The sequence below is a fragment of the Hyposmocoma kahamanoa genome, unplaced genomic scaffold (genome assembly GCF_003589595.1).
Source record: "Hyposmocoma kahamanoa isolate Upper Pololo Valley unplaced genomic scaffold, ASM358959v1 103, whole genome shotgun sequence".
Classification (NCBI taxonomy): domain Eukaryota; kingdom Metazoa; phylum Arthropoda; class Insecta; order Lepidoptera; family Cosmopterigidae; genus Hyposmocoma; species Hyposmocoma kahamanoa.
In genome coordinates this window covers 3,013,536-3,032,884 of record NW_020653344.1, presented here as the reverse complement: position 1 = coordinate 3,032,884, position 19,349 = coordinate 3,013,536, and the positions used below count along the sequence as shown (strand labels likewise).

At 35.1% G+C, this 19,349-nt stretch overlaps 1 protein-coding gene across 1 annotated transcript in view; it reads left to right on the top strand.

Annotated features, from left to right (window-relative positions):
- LOC113238343 (glutaredoxin domain-containing cysteine-rich protein CG31559-like) overlaps positions 1 to 4,177 on the top strand; it is a 152,401-nt gene extending 148,224 nt beyond the window's left edge. Inside the window, exon 5 of the mRNA XM_026475187.1 lies at positions 3,398 to 4,177. Coding sequence (XP_026330972.1) covers positions 3,398 to 3,574 — 177 coding nt within the window. The 3' untranslated portion in view covers positions 3,575 to 4,177. The remainder of the gene's footprint in view (positions 1 to 3,397) is intronic.
- The last annotated feature ends 15,172 nt before the right edge of the window (positions 4,178 to 19,349 follow it).

Sequence of the window (19,349 nt, the reverse complement as noted above, 5' to 3'; positions counted from 1 at the left end):
TCAATGTAATAAATAATGTCTCTTATTTCTTTACAAAAACTGAAAAAAGAAAATGTTTTTCAACAAGTATTAAGTTTCTTGAAGAGATAAATACTTTTGTTATTTCTTCAGCCAAACTATGCAGAAGAAATAAAGAGCGTATTTTATTTCGATGAAAGTTAGGAACTAGGAAAGAAAAAACTTTTTTATGACATTGTTGACTCAGTTTTGCTTGTAAAAACCCTTGGCAAGAAACTTAGCTAGTTTCTTGCAAAGTTACCTATAGGTAAACGATTTTCAAATTACTCGATTTGTAACGAGCAACTATAAACTTTTGTCGACGTTTTTCTCTAGTCAGTAATCATTAAAATATGCTGCGCGTCTGTCTTTCCATCAACATACTTGCGTCCCACTGCTGGGTACGAGGCTCCTCTAGGGATAGACCTTCTTTCACTCTCTTTGTTTGCCTTTCAATAATTTTTAGTTCCCCATGACTGCAAAACTGTGTCACCACTGCAACAGCGCTTCAATAAGCGCCTAATTTTGAAGGCAATGGGGTCACTAGCGAAGGAATAAATAACAAGTCTTAAAATTATTTAAAAAACATATCCCGACTGCAAAAATATTTAGCTGGAAAGATAAGAAAAATATTCCCCCCTCACTATTTTGATTATTTTTATAGCCCATAACACTCCCACAATCAAGGCCAATGTAATGACACCTCATATGTCAAAATCCATCAAGCCATTTAGGCTGTACAGCGTGAAAAAGGAATTAATATACATACACTTAAAAAACATAACCTGCAGTCGGATAAAAATATGAAACATTTACATATTCAAATTCAAACCAAAACCACACCAAATTCAAATTTTAATTTTGAAAATTCTCTTAAAGTATGCTACATTACATTTATTTATACTTTTACGTAATTGAAGTTACGTAATTACTTATAATATCAAATAACGAGACGTTTAGGTTATGCTCCTGGCGACACGTCTTACCAATAACTGTTGCAGTGCCGTTCAAAGCTTCAAATCTCAAAGACCTGAGAGACACTGCCACTGTTCCCGTCATTCTGAAACATAAAGTTGACAAGACCCATGTGCCTGTAGTTTCAACCACCAGCCTTCAAAACTGGAACGCAGTAATGCTAACATTACTGTGGCAAAAATAGGTAATTTCACAAGAAACCTAATAATATTTCGAGTTCTTAGGTTTTCGCGATTGTTACACATAGGAAATGAAACTATTTTTCCGGATTTAAATAAACGAAACGTCGGTTTGTTTGAAAAAACAAATATGCCTAATAATATTGTTTATTTGAATATCACAACGTTTTACTAGCATGGCATTCTGTTATTTTTCGTGAATATACTCCACTAGTTTGTTATGATTATTAATACAAAGATCGAACATTAAGAAAGTTTCCTTCGATACGGCTGGTTACCGACCACGCACCGCCTTCAACATAATCGCATCTGACTCAGTCCCAACTGAACTACGAAACTACTCAGCAGACCATATAAATCTATGTATTGTACTTGTTGCAGACCTTTGTTTTTGGTGTGTAATTTTCTAATGTCTGTCAAATATCATTCGCAACAATAACGTACATATTCAAAATACGTGACCACAAAAATAAAAATGTATTACAACTCTATCTATTATTAAGGACGATGTTTTCCTGTACACCAATCTTTTTTTTATATATGTAGGTATATGATATGTGTTTTGTGAATTCCTCACTAAGATGTTAATTTGAAAGTTACCCACATATTGATTTATTATTTTATTTTGAGATTTCACCTTGCTAACTGTACTACCCGCAGAAGTTGACTTAAGACATTCTGTTTCGTCTCTTTCTAGCACATTGCGAATTACGTCTAGATTATAAGAGACAAAGCACTTGGCGTCAAGTAGATTCCAGCTAGGTATGTGGTTTGTGCTAAACAATAATGTCTTGGCTCAAAAACGTAACGGAATCTAGCCGTTTCTACGGCATCGGCATCAGAATACCTAGACTAACAGGAATATTTGTGCAATATCCGCTACTATTTGATTTTGCAAGTCAAACGCTAAAGAACGACAAGAATAAACAGTAAATTTTTCTTAGTGCAGTTATTCCGGTTAAGTGTCTATACTCCTGTTTATAGTCCTACCAGAAATTGAACCCGGGACCGCAATCAGCGCCCATTATATAAGCCGTTACACAACTGAGCTCGTCGAATTCGACGTCGAAAACGAAAAAAGAGAAAAAACTTGATAAAAATATCATGTTTTAACTGCCTTAATGCGTAACCTATATGTAATACCTTTCGAAATGGTCTCGAAAGTCTCATTTGTCTTAGAGTTATTCGAGACAACACCGACTCTAGATTTTTTCCGGAATGTAGAAATGCAACTACATACATATATACCATTTTGCCATTGGCGAAGATTCCTTTTGATATGACTTTGAAAACGAGAAGTATTGGGTTTCGGCTTAAAAGAGCGTATATTTTTACTACTACAAAGCGGTCATATTTCATTGCTTTACATTCTTATACTCGTATCTTTTAAATAGTGTTTATTCAGGAGATGGCAAAACTGTCTATTTATTTTAAATTTCTTAAGAAGGGTATTAATTTGGATGCATTACTTTAAGAATAGGTAAAAGCTAATGAAATGTAATGTAAAGGAAATGTGATGTGAAATGAGCCTGCAAAATTTGTATACACAATCCATTTTTTTCATTTTAGTAACTTTATGCTTTAAGATAAGAGTTTGAGAAAGTAAGGCGACGATTTTTTAGTATGATAAACAAATAAGACGCAAAATTCTGTGTCGTAACTAGATACTAATAAGATAGCTGTCTTTTAAAAATTTGCCTATAGTCCTAGTGTCCCACTGCTGTGCAAAGGCCTGTCCTCTCGACTTCCACGAGCTGGTTTCTCTTATTCACGCGTTCACGATCACCATCTTATTGGTCTTTTTTATTATATCAAATAACGGGACGAACAAGTCATGTGCCTCGTGGTAGACGACACACTTGTCCATGGCAGCTTCAATGTCGCTCACAGCTTTAAATCTTAATGATCTGAGGGGCGCTGACACTGCACCCATCATCCTGAGACAAAAAGTTGCATGTGCCTGTAATTTCACCAGCACCCTTACCCTTCAAAACCAGAACGCAGTAATGCTCACAGCACCGCTTGGCGACAGAAATGCGTATTGAGGCAGTATTTCTCTGGACGAACTCTTTCACAAGAAGCTCTACTACTACTAATGAGTTACTAAAGAATTTGATTTAAAATTACATGTTTTGACTACCTCGTTGTCTCTGACATCGACCAAGTGCTTATTGTAAGCTCTGTAGATGCAGTTTGATATTATATAATATGATATTTACTAATATGAATTTGTTTTTTAATTCCAGAGTCCCGACGCTTGTAATACCTGCCAAATGTGTGGAGGGTTCCGTCTTCTGCCTTGCAGAATCTGCAATGGCTCCAAGAAGAGTCTACATAGAAACCACTTCACAGCGGAGTTCGTGGCGCTCAAATGCATGAACTGCGACGAAGTTGGTCTCGTAAGATGCGAAGCGTGCTCGTGAAATCATGAATAATACTATTCTGTTCTATTTTTAAGCTTATGGCATATTGGAGTCTACTGTCGAAGTTTCCGGAAAACTTAGTAAATTACACTAAAAGGCGCTTTCAAATTAGACGCATATAATAACGCTGCATGCGCGGCGCCACTAATTTTTATACAATATTTAGAAGCGCAGTTATAGCGTTACTGTCATGACACGCGCGCACTACTTTTAGCGTCACAATAAGTGTACTATAAATTACTGACGCGCCACAGCCGTGTCACTGTAGCGCTTCTACAAGCGTCTAATTTGAAGGCGCCTTTAGAAAGAAAGAAGCCTGTTTTGATTGTCAATACATGGTTTTTGCGGAACAGGAGGGTAACCGGCGATCCCAGAGTCCTTAAACAGTTTTTCATCACAAGAAACAAATTTTCTAATTTTATGTATCGTTAAATTTATTCCATGGGCCAATGACACATAGGACTGCTAACGCGATACAAGACAACGTGATTGGGTATTTAGGACCTATTTGTACACCAGATGTCGCGACGAGTACCAAATAGCTATTTTTGTAACTAATTGTATTTTACATTGACAAGCTGCAATTTATCAAAGATGCTCGAATTTCTAGTGATAACAAAAAAATCAACTAGATGGCGCTTATTGCACTGATTTCTATGGATAATTCCGGCTATTCTTTTATTTTGTTTAGAATTAACGCCATCTACTCGTAGGAAGCGTTAATTTTTATATTAGTTTGTATCACACTATGCCATCTATTGACATGCATATTTGTCAAAATTCAGAAAACAAATTTTAGCTCACGGTCTACTGATTACTTATATTTCATATTAAATAGGAATTAATTGATATTTACGACCATTTACATAATATAAACTACTTCCAGGCTTATTGATCAGCCTCATCTATACATAAGACTGGATTTTGACCTTTTGAAAAGTCCTCTTGAGTTATGGTTTACTCATAAGTTTACGAGTGGTTTATGGTTTATAATTGATTGTACCTTTGTTTTTTTTATTGTACAATTACAATTGTACAAGTACAATTGATACCAATGATTTTTTTTTATATCAACAGAACTAAATAGAACACGTATAGCATATGATATACATTTATCAAATGTCTTTAATTTCCTTTGGAAAAAAACATCCTGAAATAAAGCCAGTGTTTCCGCCACTCGACCTGCGCAATAAAACCGATTCAATACGGGAAAAATTTGAATTCGGGCTAAGGTACTATCGACCATTAAGTATAAAAAGTTATCAACTACTTTCGCTCGGCTTGAATAGTTGTAATTTTCTTAATGTAGCCTTATTACAGCAAAGGTGCGATATATTATGTTTCTGAGATATTGTCACGCTTTTTAAAGTAACACGAATTTTTCACACAGAGAGAGAGAGAGATAGTGCTGTATTTGTTGCCTAAAGCCATCTCTTTCTTTCCCTCGAGTTTTTAGTTAATATGTGAAATGAAAAATTTATCACCACTCGGTATATTATTATAGTATACGTAGATCAATCATGACGGCCCGTGTAGAAATTTGACATTGAGTTTCCGTCAGTGACTTTGGAAACCATAATCGCTTTGAAGGTCTGCGGTCACTTCCCCCTTACAGAGTGGAAAGTATGATCGACAACATTTAAATATATTTTTTTTTCCTTTCAAATATATAAATTTTGGTGACCTCCATGGTCGACTGGTGTGCAACACCGGTTTTCGTAGTATCGCCATCTCTAGGGTCCCGATTACCAGCCAAGTTAATGTAGAAAATATAACTTTTCTATATTGTCTCGGGTCTGGATGTTAGTGCCACGATTGTTGTTCTCGATTTCCAAAACACAAGTTACTTACTTTGGGATCAGAGCAACGTATTTCATGTTGTCTAATATTCACGTTTATTCGACAAATTTATATCACGACAATGGAATAAAATGAGGTATTTTATCAAAATTTTCTTACTGTATACAAGACAAATTGAATACCTACTTAACATTGTATAAAGAACTTGTGTTCAATTCTCTAAAATTTATGAGGAATTCATACAGTGACAAGTAAAACAAATAGCGAACATTTATTTAATGATGATATTAAATTAGTACAGCGCTCAAGTAATTTTAAAGTTATTCTATAAATTATAATTTGTAAAATGTGCTCTTGGTAAGCACTAAACAAGGGCGAAAATTGAATGAATTATGTTAAGAAATTTGCTTTAATAAGGTCTAATTAAAGAAAGTAGTATGCCATACATTAGATGCAATATTTTCTACATTTTTATACAAATTTGTTATTAGTATGTAGTAAGTATTAGTTATTTACTTAATCATATTTAGCTATAATTTCATGTTATTAAGAGACAGTTTTATTCAAATTTTTTTGTGAACTTAATTAAGTTAGTGTTTTGCGTTTCTACAGATTATTTTCCGTTTTGTTTCATTTCACGCCACCACATCATAAATGTTTTATTAGTTTTGCTACTTCGTAAGAGATGGCGCCAGCTGTAGTAATCTTAATATGAACTTAAGATTTGAATCTTATTTCCATTAATTTCGTTGTTAACATTTAATTGTGTGCCTAAATCTTTGAGATTATTTACAAAATTATAAAAATAAGTAATTCAAGTTTTTGTAATTTTGCATGTTACTTTGATTTATCTAAATGTTTTATTATAAGTAATTTAGAATTTTTATCTTTTTAAATAAAATGTTACGTAACAATTGAGTAATTTAACCAAAATAATGACACTTACTACAATAAATATAAACTCAATAAAATACTGTTTTAATTCAAACAGTCAAGTTGTTTTTATAATCTACGATTTTGTAACGTAGATAACATTATAAAATAATCTAGCGCCCTCATCAGTTGTGATAGTATTAAACATAAATAATTATGATTATATTTACATAGACTATTAGTAAATATTTAAACATTTAGCTTTTAAGAACAACTTTAAAATGTAGAACGATCAATCAAGCGATGTAGTTTGCACAGAAATTTTTCAATGAGCGGACAAACCTCGCCATGTTGCGCAAGTTGAAACAATTTTTTTATCACTTAAGCAACATTGATGCCACAAAACAATGGTGGACCATTCCATGAATCGTAATTATCAAGGCCTATGATAATTAAGGCATTATGTGGACAACTACTCAGCCTACCCCTGTGAGACATACTAAATTACGGTTAAAACATTACACACGTTTCTTATATCGGATAATTATTCTATATTTGTTTATATCTTTATTTTGTTTTTCAAACAATAAAATTGTCAGTAAGAATTAGGGCATTTTGTAAATAATTAATTTCAATAAATTAATTGTGTAAGTTAATAAGTTAAGTGTCTTTTAAATGAAACAACCCTGAGTACTTTTTCATAATATTAAGTGACAGGTCGAACAAGTCGTAGGCCTGAGGGTAAGCGACACGCCTATATCTATTACAGTGTCATTCAAAGCTTTAAATTGGAAAGATTTGAGGGGTTCCGCTGACTGCGTCGGTCACCCTAAGGCTCAATTTATATTGCGGCGGCACAGAACCGAAGTTAATTTTTGTAACGATATTGTACATAGCATAATGAATTTTATGGTTAATTGTGTAACGTACAAACATGACACAAGCCAAAATCTTCCGCGGAATGCGCGAACTTTCTCGAACATGCGCGACAAACATTCGTAACAACAATTCGCTTCCATTACGTTCCGCCGCGATGTAATAATAATAATAATAAATAAATAATTTATTTGGCATCCAAAGCCCACTTGTTAGTAAATACAGACATTTTTAAACTTATGTTTATTGTTAGTAAATACAGAGACAAAACATAAAAACACATATTATTATGCTCGAGGCGCCGCCGACTACATCGCCTTATCAGAATCTGGATGAAATAACGAAGCATCGACGCATCAAGCTTAGCCACAAACGTTTTCAAGATGCTGTTAGGACTAGAACGCAGAGCCTAGAGAGCAATGAATTCAATACAAAGACCGACCTGTAAAATTTATTAAAGATTTACGCAGATTTACCTGTGCGTAATAATCTAACTGTAACTGGATGGAGCGCAGGGAATCTTTGTTTAAAGTTTACATGAAAATATTTGATCTAATTCAAAAAATCTATCTAATTTAAAATAGTTCAGTTAAACGCCTATTTAAAACTCAAGAGCAATTTTAATTTGAGACCTGTGCAACTGTGGTAAACTAAACGCTTATCTTTATATAACAGTTGCAGTGCCACTTAAAACTTTAAATCACAAAGATCTGAGGGTCACTGCACTGCACCCGTTACCCTGAGACATAAGTTGACAATTCCCATGAGCTTGTAATTTTACCAGCACCCTTCAAAACCGAAACGCAGTAATACGTGTATTGGACGAACGAACTCTTTCACAAAGGAGCTTTACTGCTGTTAAAAACACATACAATATAAGTACCTACACAACCTTTTGTTCACACCTGCGACCCCATTTCATGTTCCATATTCGAGCATCCCAAGAGAGTACACTACTCATAGCCAAGTAATTAAAGTAAACATTAAATATTGGTCCCAATTCCACAAAGTTTAGTCAAACGCCTACTCAAAAGTCAAGAGCAATCTTGATCTGAGAAGTAAATGCTACTAAATAGATTACCTGTCGTCAATTGTAAATATGACAGAACGGAAATGTTGCAACAGGCAAACTCAATTAAGGTAAGGGACTCTTGTTTTTAATATCGTAAACCGTATCCAACATGCTGCCTTCGAGCGATGTTTTTATTTACCTGTACATCAAGTGATATCAACTTTCGCAACAAAAAACATATCCATCATTGTCAACAGGTTAAAATGAGCAAGACGCGGATTTGTAGCCGGAATTTTCTTCGGAATTTATAAGATGTGTTTCCGAGTAGGAACTCGGAATTACAATATTGTTAACAGGAGTTAACAATAATGTAAGAGTGTAGTGAAGTAGAATTATATATACCTTATTAAAATAATTTAAATATGAGTTAAATAAATGATAATATATCGTCAAAAAAATACAAAATCAATTTTAACTTATAATCCATGTGCTATCAGACACAAATTTCAATCTAAAAGGATAGGTCATTTCCTAGATCAATAAACAGACAATTTAAATAACAAATAGGTAGGAGCATTACTTCAACAACTCGCTAGAAACCAAACGCTCGTTACAGTAATCGTAAAGTAAGAACAATGTTGTAGCCTGTTGCGCGCCGTGCGAGAAATCAATGCCCCACACATCCATGGAACGCTTGTTGCACGACAAACAGGGTTGGTACGTAAAGAAAACATAACGCATAATAATAAAAAAATACAAAGTGAACGAATTAATTTTAATATGGTCTAAAACCTTAATTTTAATATGGTATAAGCTATAAAATAATGTGCTGTTACATCTAATCAAAGTTTAGTGATACATATATTTTTTCAAACGTAAAATCCAAATCGAGTATTCTAACTAAAGTTCGAAGTAGATAAAATAAACAATTATTCAGCAGTTAAAAAGAAAAGATCCAATGTGTTAACAAAACGTGGCCCCACGTTGGGCGCCACGTTTTGTTTTGTTGTAGTTTCATTTTATATGGTATGTTTTAAATTTATAATTGGGGCCAAAATATTGAAGAAATGTTTTCTCGTTAGGGTACCTCGAACAAATCTTCTATCTACAAAGTTTTTTCTTTAAACAACGTTAATACATCGGAATCCTTTCCCAACAAAACGGAGCTAACAAGACAGAAAAACAAAACAAAATAAGACTTGCAACCCTAAAAGAACAGTGTACGTATTACAGTAATACCGACAAAGCACACACACAACGAAGTGGAACTCCTACAAACACTTTCAGGGTCTGGTTCACACACACAGATACAGCAAGCTGCAGCTAGGTCGCGAATGACGTCACGCCGGGCAAGGTCAATACCACTTAGCTATCTCTTTCCAGCGCGTAGAGGAGATAGCGTCCTTTCTCTCTTCGATAGAGGGCTCGCCGCCCTGTCTGAGCCTGGGAGTGCAAGCGTGTTGCCATTTGAGTGTTTTTGGAATTTTGCTAACTCTTCAAGAGTAAAATTTGTGCGACTGAAAAAGTTGAAGTATTTACTTTTTTCAGTAAAAGGTTTGAAGGTATTCAAAGTACCGTCGTGTTCAAACACATTTACGTTTTTTTAAATAAAAATAAACAAAATAATGTTATTCTTTAATTATTCTTATATAAAATATTTTATAGAAGTTTTCTCAACGCTAAGACATACGTCATTGGAAATAATAGGTATAAAGTGGATTGCATTATTGTAGAGCTTAGAAACTTCAAAGGTATTACAAGCATAAAATAATTGCATAGAAATTGTTAATTCTTCTTGAGATCGCGAAGTGCGCTAAACAAGCCATGGAAAATATATCAGATATATTACAGATTGCTTTTGAATTTATTGATACTGTAAACTTATAGTAAAGATTAGTGATACAAATTGAGTGTCATAACGGAAACGGAAACAGATGTCAAAAGCAAGTCTAAACACTGTTAAAGATCTCAACGAAATAATTCCAAACAGAGCTTGTATTTGATTTGAACACAACACAAAACTGCTAAGAGCCACGCCCCACCGCCAAACAATACGCGCACGCGCCTGAAGTCGTATCGTAGTCGTATCATCGTTACACTACCGAGCATGTCCTCTGATGTGCGACTTGGTTTTTATAGTAGCTCAACTTGCATGTATGTACTTTTAAAAGGGACAAAGGGTCACATTTACAGTAGTAATTTTTATTGACAATTAACTGACTTTAAAAAAGGAATTTGTTGGAAAAGGAGTACAGTAGTGGTGCCATTCTAATTGCACACTTTCCGTTAACCGATTTTAATAAAACTTGGCAAATAATTGTAATTCCATAAACTTTTCAGGTACGTTTTTTATGATGAAAAGTTATAATTATTAAAGATAAAGATAAATTTATTTCAATATAATACAATCTAATACAATGCAAGGAAAACAAATTATAGTATTAAAATAAGAATTAAGAAGGGAACCTAAATTATACAATATTCAATATTAGAACCTTGCCTAAACTAAGTAAATGTGTACCTGTATTTAAGACATCTTTATGGGCAATTTTCTTGATACTACAGCTTAGAAACAGATTTTTTTTATTTAACTATTAAATAATTTATAGTTATAAATTAATGGTTACCTATATAAAAATAATTATGAAACTTCCAGCAAGCTCTTTGTTTCATTGTGATTTGTACATGGCATTATAATTTGGATTGCTATGGGATAGCTGGGTGTACGTACAGTGTGCCTAAGTTAGGCGTATACAACATATATAGGCACCATATACATATAAATTTGGTAGCTAGAAGTATACAAGAACAAAATCCCCATTAAAAAGTATACCTTACCGTGCAATATAGATAAACAATGGTTAAGTCAAAGTCAAATTCAAAGTATTAATTGCTTCCATGGGTTACTTAGGTATCGTACACCCTATTAGGACGCTGTAATTAAAAGTAGGTAACAAATAAAAAATAAAATAAAAAAGGACAGAACTTAAAAAAAACTTATGTAACTAACAAAATTCGATATCAAACTTGAATAAACACAAAATATAATATAATTGTTTATTCACAACTACATTTATTGGCGCGAACGGCGAATACGGTGACGTTTCTGTTTGATGTTTGCATGACAGATTAAAAATATTACATTATTCAATTTTATTAGTTGATTTAAAAATACCAATCTATATTATTGCACAAAAATATCAATTTAATTGACGTTTTTATTATACAATTTTTATTATACAAAAAAAAATTATTACTAATTACATTTTAGATTTTGTTCAGATTGTTAACCTATTGCATATAAGGGCGCGTTCCCATTATGTCGCAACGTTTTATTTATCGTGAGACGACTGTCGCGTCTAGCTTTTCTCACTAAATCGTGACGATAAGTTGTCGGTTGTGGCAGCCGCCTTGTCGTTTGCACGACAGAATCGTTTCAAGTTGCGATTACCTGTCATGACATTTTTATCGTGACGTTTATATAATATTTAATTAAAAAAGGTTATTATAGTGTAAATGACTACCTAAAAGACTAAATTTTGCATGCTTTTGTATAATGGCTGAATAGCAGTACCTACTCAAATGTAACAACTACCATCCTGTAAAAAACCTATTCAATGCAAATAAAACTTATTTCATTTCATTTCATTTCATTTCATTTCATTTCATTTTATTTGTCGTTTGACGACTGTCGTTCTGGTTCTTCCCATTGTCAGACGTCAGTCAGTCAGTCGTCGTATCGTCAAAAAAGTCGTGAACGACTGTTAATCGTGTTTTACTATATATGAACTACTACATTTAAATATACAAGTCACGACACTTTAAACGGCACGACAATCTGTCATCACGACAAAATGGGAACGCGCCTCTATTGATATTTTTCACATTGATACTTAGTAAATTAATATACGTTTACATTTCGAAAACATTTGGAAGAACTACTGATTAATGAACTTATGAAGTTTCCTTCAATCACAATTAAGAGAAAACTCGTCGATATAAGCATCCTCCCCATTCTTACCTAAGCTACGGTCATATATGGTCCCTGATCGAAAACCACAAGTCCAAGATCAAAATTTGCCAAAGAGGAACGCAGCACATTAGGTGTGAGAGTTGTGGAGGTGTAAGAGGATGGACAGAATCCGGAATAAGTACTATTCTGCGTTCGAAGACACGCATAGCCCATGTTGGGAAAAGGACTGCCTAGTTCAAATGGGACTGGACTAGATATTCTGTTACATGCACTCACAAAAATGAATCAAGAAAATGGCGGAGTGAATTTGGCGCATGTGTAAAGGCCTAACCTAACATTTTCTACAGAATATATTTCGGTGAGTGTGCCCGTGAGTTCCATCAGCTCATCCCGCCCACCCCCTTTTGCTATCAAATTCAAAATCATTTATTCGCTTTGAATAGGGTAGGGTACATTATAAATGTTGATGGTAAAATTTTATTAGAACAATCCTATTCCACCTTAAACAAAAGCATGTAAAGTAATAAAAGAACAATGCATTACCAAATTCAATGAATTAATACAGGATAATGCCATAATGGTGGATGTCATCATTCAATTAGATTAGATAAATAAATAATTGTAGAGGAATGCATAAACCAACAAAGTCTTTATATTTCATAAAATCATCAACTGAGTAGAACAAATGATCTAAACGCCACTTACGCAATTCTTTTTAAAACTGGAAGACGCTTAAGATGCATCTGGTATATGATTAAACATTTTTGCACACATAGCTTATGAATTACTTTGGAAGCGTTTCTATCTTTACCGTTACTTTTCTTAGGCTTCTAGCAGTTATATCCTTTGCTATTATATACATTTTGATTGGTATAATTTTATAAATATACGAACCTCGAGAGCATAGGAGAGGCAATATTCTCAGCGTTTTGAAATAAGGTTGACATGAGACGTGTGGCGCAACACTGCAGATGGTTCGTATACTCTTCTTGAGCATTAAAAACTTTCCCAAAATTGCCGCCGTGCCGTTGCCCCAAATTATGAGACCGTATCTCAGTGTAGATTCCACATACACATCGGACATCCAGACATACGGCAGCATGTCATCCTTACTTGATCTGTATTCCCTTCAGCGGTACTAAGCGCTTTTCGTCATTATGCGTACAGCCCAGGAATGGAATTCCCTGCCTGCGACTGTTTTTCCGAACACATACAATTCGAGTATTTTTAATCTGCCACTGAATAGGCATCTTCTGAGCGAGCTTGTTCCATCGTAGATCCAATCTTTGCTCCAGGGCTAATCAAGAGCAAAGTCCTTTATGGAATTCTTAGGTTTGCGCGATTGCTGCACATAGGAAATGAAACAATTTTTCCCGATCTAAATCACGTACATTTGTTTTTTCAGAGAAAACAATATTTCGGGCCCTTTACAAGGCCCATGGTCACGGTTGACTGATGTGGTAAAGTCTTCAATCTCTCTAATGTCAAAGCAAATATAAAACCTCCAACAATTGAGCGAAGGCCTGACATTTTACCTTATGTGAGAGGTGTTACAGACAAAATCGGAAGAGTCCTCAGTCATTTTTTTTAAAGAAACGTTGCCTTGTCTTGTACATGATAAAGTTTATGTTACCTTTACTCGTTTTAATGCATCGCCGCGTCACACAACCCGGCGGCGGCAATGTGAAGCAACCCTTATACACGCGGGAATAGCGTTCGGAAATGTTCGTGTTTTCCGAGTTTCCTCGATCTTCAATGTTTATTCGCTCCATTTGTACGTAATCTGTGGATAATGTAGGTTACATGGAGTTAATATGCTTGTCTTATGAAAATATTAATGTAATTATGACAAGTCGCAAGTTACTGGCATGAAGCGCTTTTCGTGCTGCGAAGTTTCGTTCTGTTGTTCCAGTAAATTCACTGACAACAGAGTTCGTCGTGAAAGAATTAGTCCAGGAAATGCTGCCACCGTACCTGTTTGCTGCCAAACTGTAATATGTGAATTGCGTTCCTGTTTTGAAGATATCTGGTGAAATTACAGGCATATCTTGTTAACTTTATATCTCAGTGTGATGGACGCAATGGCAGCGCCCCTCAGATCTTTGCAATTAAATCATAAGGGTCAATTACACAGCCGCGGAACACAATGGTATGAATTTTTGTAACCATAGCGAAAAGACCTTTTTGTCAATTGTAACGTACAGTGCTTCTATTTTCTCAATGTCGGGTTTTAATCTATTGCCCTTTGCCTTTGGTACAGACCGGATGCTTTCATTCTACTTGGAGTTGCTAGTACATTTTTTATTTTTTATACAATGGAGGGAAAGCCACTAAAATCACAGGTACGACTGAGAGCGTACTTGTAAAATTAATATGATTGGATAAGAAGAATGGAAAAAAGTTCATGCACTAAAATTTAACGATGAATATAGAAAATTTTAACCACTGTTTGAACATACTAAGATAGCTATGTCAGATGAAGAAATGCGTTCAGATACGGACTGAATTGAAATGATTAACGACCGGAAAAATATAAATTTTTAGTTATATAAAAAAAGTATACTTTATTTACTTCATATTTTTGTTAACTTGTCTATTGACGTGTAGTATATGTTATTAAAAATAAGCAAATGGTTTTACAGCTCAAAGTAATTTACATGGAAATCAAAACAACAATAAAGTACGTTGTTCAAAATTCAAATTTTTATAGATTTTAAATCTAATAATTAACGGGCATGGAAATTTATATTCGTGAACATTGGAAATCCGATGTTTGCCGAGAGACATTGAGAAAATAGAAGCACTGTACAAACTAGACACAAGCCAAAAAACAGTAATCAATCAGGTCATTGTAATTTCATTGAAGCTCTACTGACATTATTTTGCAATTATGACAATATTTGTTATTCTGATAAAATCCACTTACAATGGCAGTTGAGTATCAGTGAATGGCAGTGATGGCAGCCATTCATTCAATCACTAACGATCGATGTTGCCTTACTAAAACTACCATGAAAATTGTCATATCTTAATTTTTATCTCACTTAAGCAGCAATTTAGTCTTCAAATTTTCTATCGGATACATTTCGGGGAGTGTGCGCAGGTACTTTTCAATTTAGTTCCCCCCTCACCGTTCCTCCTTCGGTCAACTAGAAGGTCCGGAAGACTACATCCTTATGTCGTTGATGTACCACGTATTCGCACTAAGCGCTTTGCTTCCTTCTTTCTGATGCGTACCAGGTGCGTGATGCGTATCAGGTGAGATTGTGGCCAAGCATGTTTCTGTTATGTGTTTTTAAAAAAGACATTAAATGTACTTATTTCACTAGACTGCGCCACAAACGTGAAATCGATACTCAATATTTTATTGCAAAAATTGCATTGCGTCGATTCACCATTATTGAAGAGCAAAAAAACCAAAAAATTCTAATGGCAGGTGAATAGTAGCTCGATGGCTTAAAACCACTGTTTATACCAAACGTACAACATCTTGCCACTGATACTCTGTCTACACACAACTGAGATGATGTCACAAGCAGACTTGAGGCGCTAGTCGCGCGCATTCCAGAGAATTCTCGCGTAGTCTCGGGAATTCTCGAAGTTAACATATCGTATCTATAATAGAGTTCATAATGTTATGTACAAGTAATAGAGCTAGTTGTGAAAGAGTTCCACCTACCAGTAACGTCAGCGTTACTGGTAGGTGGTAGGGGTGCTGGTGGTCCGGGCGGCGTCGTGGTGAATGTTCACTGATCCCACGGCGCCGACTCAACCGGCGAGAGGGAAACCCGGGGGGGTTTTAGTGGGGTAGGCCCTCAAGTCTGGAGGGAGAGTCCCCACATAACCACTGAGTCTCCCTGGGCTCAGGGGTATCCATAAAGATTTCCCCCCGTCAAAAAAAAAAAAAAAACGGGTGCTGGTATTACAGGCACATTTGTCAACTTATGTCTCAAGGTGACGGGCGCAGTGGCAGTGTCCCTCATATCTTTGCGATTTAAAGCTCTTGAGTGGCACTGCAATTGCTATGGAAAGGCTTGTAGCTTACCATCAAGCTCACGACTTGTTCGTCCCGTCACTTGATATTGTAAATAAAATTCGTTACAAAAATCTGCTTATATGCCGTTCCGCGGCTATGTAAATAGAGCCTAAGTCGCAATGCAACTACGTTATGAATAAGCGTGTCGCTGGATATAACAAAAAAAAGGTACAGCAGGCTTGATATCCCAAAATCACAAGCACATGAAACTTGTCAACTTATATCTCAGGGAGACGGGGCAGAAGCTGTGCTTCTCAGATCTTTGCAATTTAAAGCAACTGCACGACTTAACCGTCCAGTCACTTGGTGTGATAAAAAAGTATAGAGGTATGTATATTCAACTATAACTAAATATGCTTGGGCTCTTCATCAAAGTTTTATTTAAATGCCTCCTTGGCCGAACGGTTACCATGCTGGTCTGTTCCGCAGATTTCCGATTTCGATTCCCGGGCGGGGAAAAATAGTTGTATGGCCTACATTTATTACTTTCGTGAGTTTAAGTGTAATTGTTGGTTGACTATACGTGTGTCCATGGCACCAGCGGCACAGTGTTTTCCTAGTGCGGGGCTTTGAGTGTGTGCTTTATTATTTATTTCATCATCATCATATCAGCCGGAAGACGTCCACTGCTAAACACAGGCCTCCTCCAAAGATTGCCAGACTAGCCGATCGGACGTAACGTGCATCCATCGATTACCCGCCGCCCTTACCAGGTCATCCGTCCATCTAGAACACCTTCCGGTTCGTGGTCTCCATTCGAGAACCTTTTTGCCCTAACGGCCGTCAGTTCTACGAGCTATGTGCCCCGCCCACTACCACTTCAACTTGCTAATCCTTTGAGCTATGTCGGTGACTTTCGTTCTTTTACAGATCTCCTCATTTCTGATTCAATCACGTTTATTTATTTATTTATAATTATTAATACAAAGATCTAACACTAAGAAAAAATCCTATGCAGCTGGATTAGAACCAGTGTCTTCTAGCAAACCATGGCAGATATCATTGACTTACAAATAAATGGACGACGGGTCTAATACAAAAACCACGAGAAAAATGTCCCAAGTCAACCTATATAAACGTAGTGACATGTAAAGGAATATGAAAAAGCTAAAACGTTGAATTTAAATTGTAATGTCATCGCAGTACTGTCTAATTTTGCTTGCTTCGATGTCAGTCGAACAAACGAAGACTAAAGCGTGAATGACGCTATGTATACGATTTTAACGCCCCATAAGTTCGGACACTTTTAGCGCGGACCCGACGTCCATATAATTTGTAAGTCAATGCAGATTATTTATGATTATAATTAAAAAAAAGAAAAAAGTCTAGCGTAATAACAATCCCAAACCTTTACCCAGTAGAGGAACACGCTGGTTGAAGTAAAAGAGAATGTTATTTTACGTTTTATATCGATAGTGTTAAAATATCATCAATTGATAATCTAATCGCATAGCTCTAATTGCATTTAAATATAAACAGGGTAACCACACTTGAACGCTTTCCAATTTACATTATCATGCAAATATGTACTAGCGAGGGACATCGATTACACGGGTGTACAGTTTAACTTTGTCACATTAGCATGTTAATTTTAATAATAGTAAAATATAGAAAATGAAATGATTTTTCGGATGTAAGCGCGTTTATTTGTTTCTTTAAACAAACCAACTTTAAGGTCATACGGTCATGGCTGAATCAGAAGCGTTTGTTTGTTTGTAAAAACAAATACACACAGTATTATGTTTATAAATTACAGGTACATACATATGACTTAAAACTTCCGTATTAGGGTGACGAGCGCAGTGGCCCTTAAATCCTTTGTAATTTAAAATTTTAAAGCTCTGAATGCCACTGTAACTGCTGTGGACAGGTGTGAAGTTCCTCCCGTTACTTGGCATAATAATAAAAAAAAAAAATAAGCCTTTATTACAAGTGTTAGTCGACATTTACAATTATTACTAGTTACATTTACGTGTTATTAGCTACATTTATATACTATAAGTTACTTTTACATATTATCGTAATATTACTTACATTTGCCTTATTAGCTAGCAATAATCTTCCATAACTTCCTATCCCTGGCTTTCGTTATCCATGGTGGCCGTGCTTTCTCTATAAAAGTGTCTTCCCACCTTTTCCTCAGTCGACCTCTTTTTGAAAAAAAAAATTAAATACTCGATTTAAGTCCGAAAACTATGTAGTATCATTTCCTATGTATAACAATCGCAAAAACTCATGGTTAGGTTTCTCTACCTAATTTCTATGACAATTTTTTTATTCAAATATCCTGGAATATGATCACGAAGCATTATTTGGTATTCAAGTGTAGTAACTTGAAATATTATTTAATATTTCAAAATAATTTAATACATAAATAATAAAAGTGGCCACCAAAATTAGGTAGAGAAAACTAACCTGAAAATTATCCAACTCAGTATCGACTGTGAACTGGCAACCGGTATTATCTCAATTTTCTAAAGATTTCTCTTTTTAGTACCATTTTATACTATTTCATATTTCGCAGCGTAGCAACAATTCCATTGTTTTTAATAACATGTGTAATAAAAATATTTAAAAACTAGGTATTTTTATTTAATGAACCAGATGCTATTTAAATGACTGAAACAAGTTTTTTCTTCATCCTGTAAAGTTGTCAAAATTGTGACAGTACCGGTTGCCAGTTCACAGTCGATATGTAGTAAAGAATTTTTACCTATATAAGTAGTTATCAATACGTGATCGTATTGGGCGCTGTTCTCTAAAAGGTTTATTCCACCGCACAACCAGGGCCAGTTGGGGTTTACACATGTTTTCCAAGAGTTGCGAACCTTGTTTTCCTTCACAGTTAAAGTGAAACATTGTTACTAAGCGTACACGAATGTAGTTAATTTAAAATAAAAAACCGACAACCTCTCATATCTCATAAATTCTAATGATGGCATTAGAATTTATGAGGTATGAGATGTTGTCGGCTTACAATTATCGGATTTTGTAACACAATTGTGATACAATAATAAAAATTATAGGGCAGATAACCCTACCAATTACCTGTTCTTAAACCAGGGCTCCGTCACTCGCTGGAGGTTACGCGATAAGTGCATACCGCTGAGTGTGTCGCCGACAGTGCACGCACTCAGACAAGTCTTCCATTTGCATTACAATCCTTATACAATCCCAGCATTCGGTTTCGCACGACTGCACACGG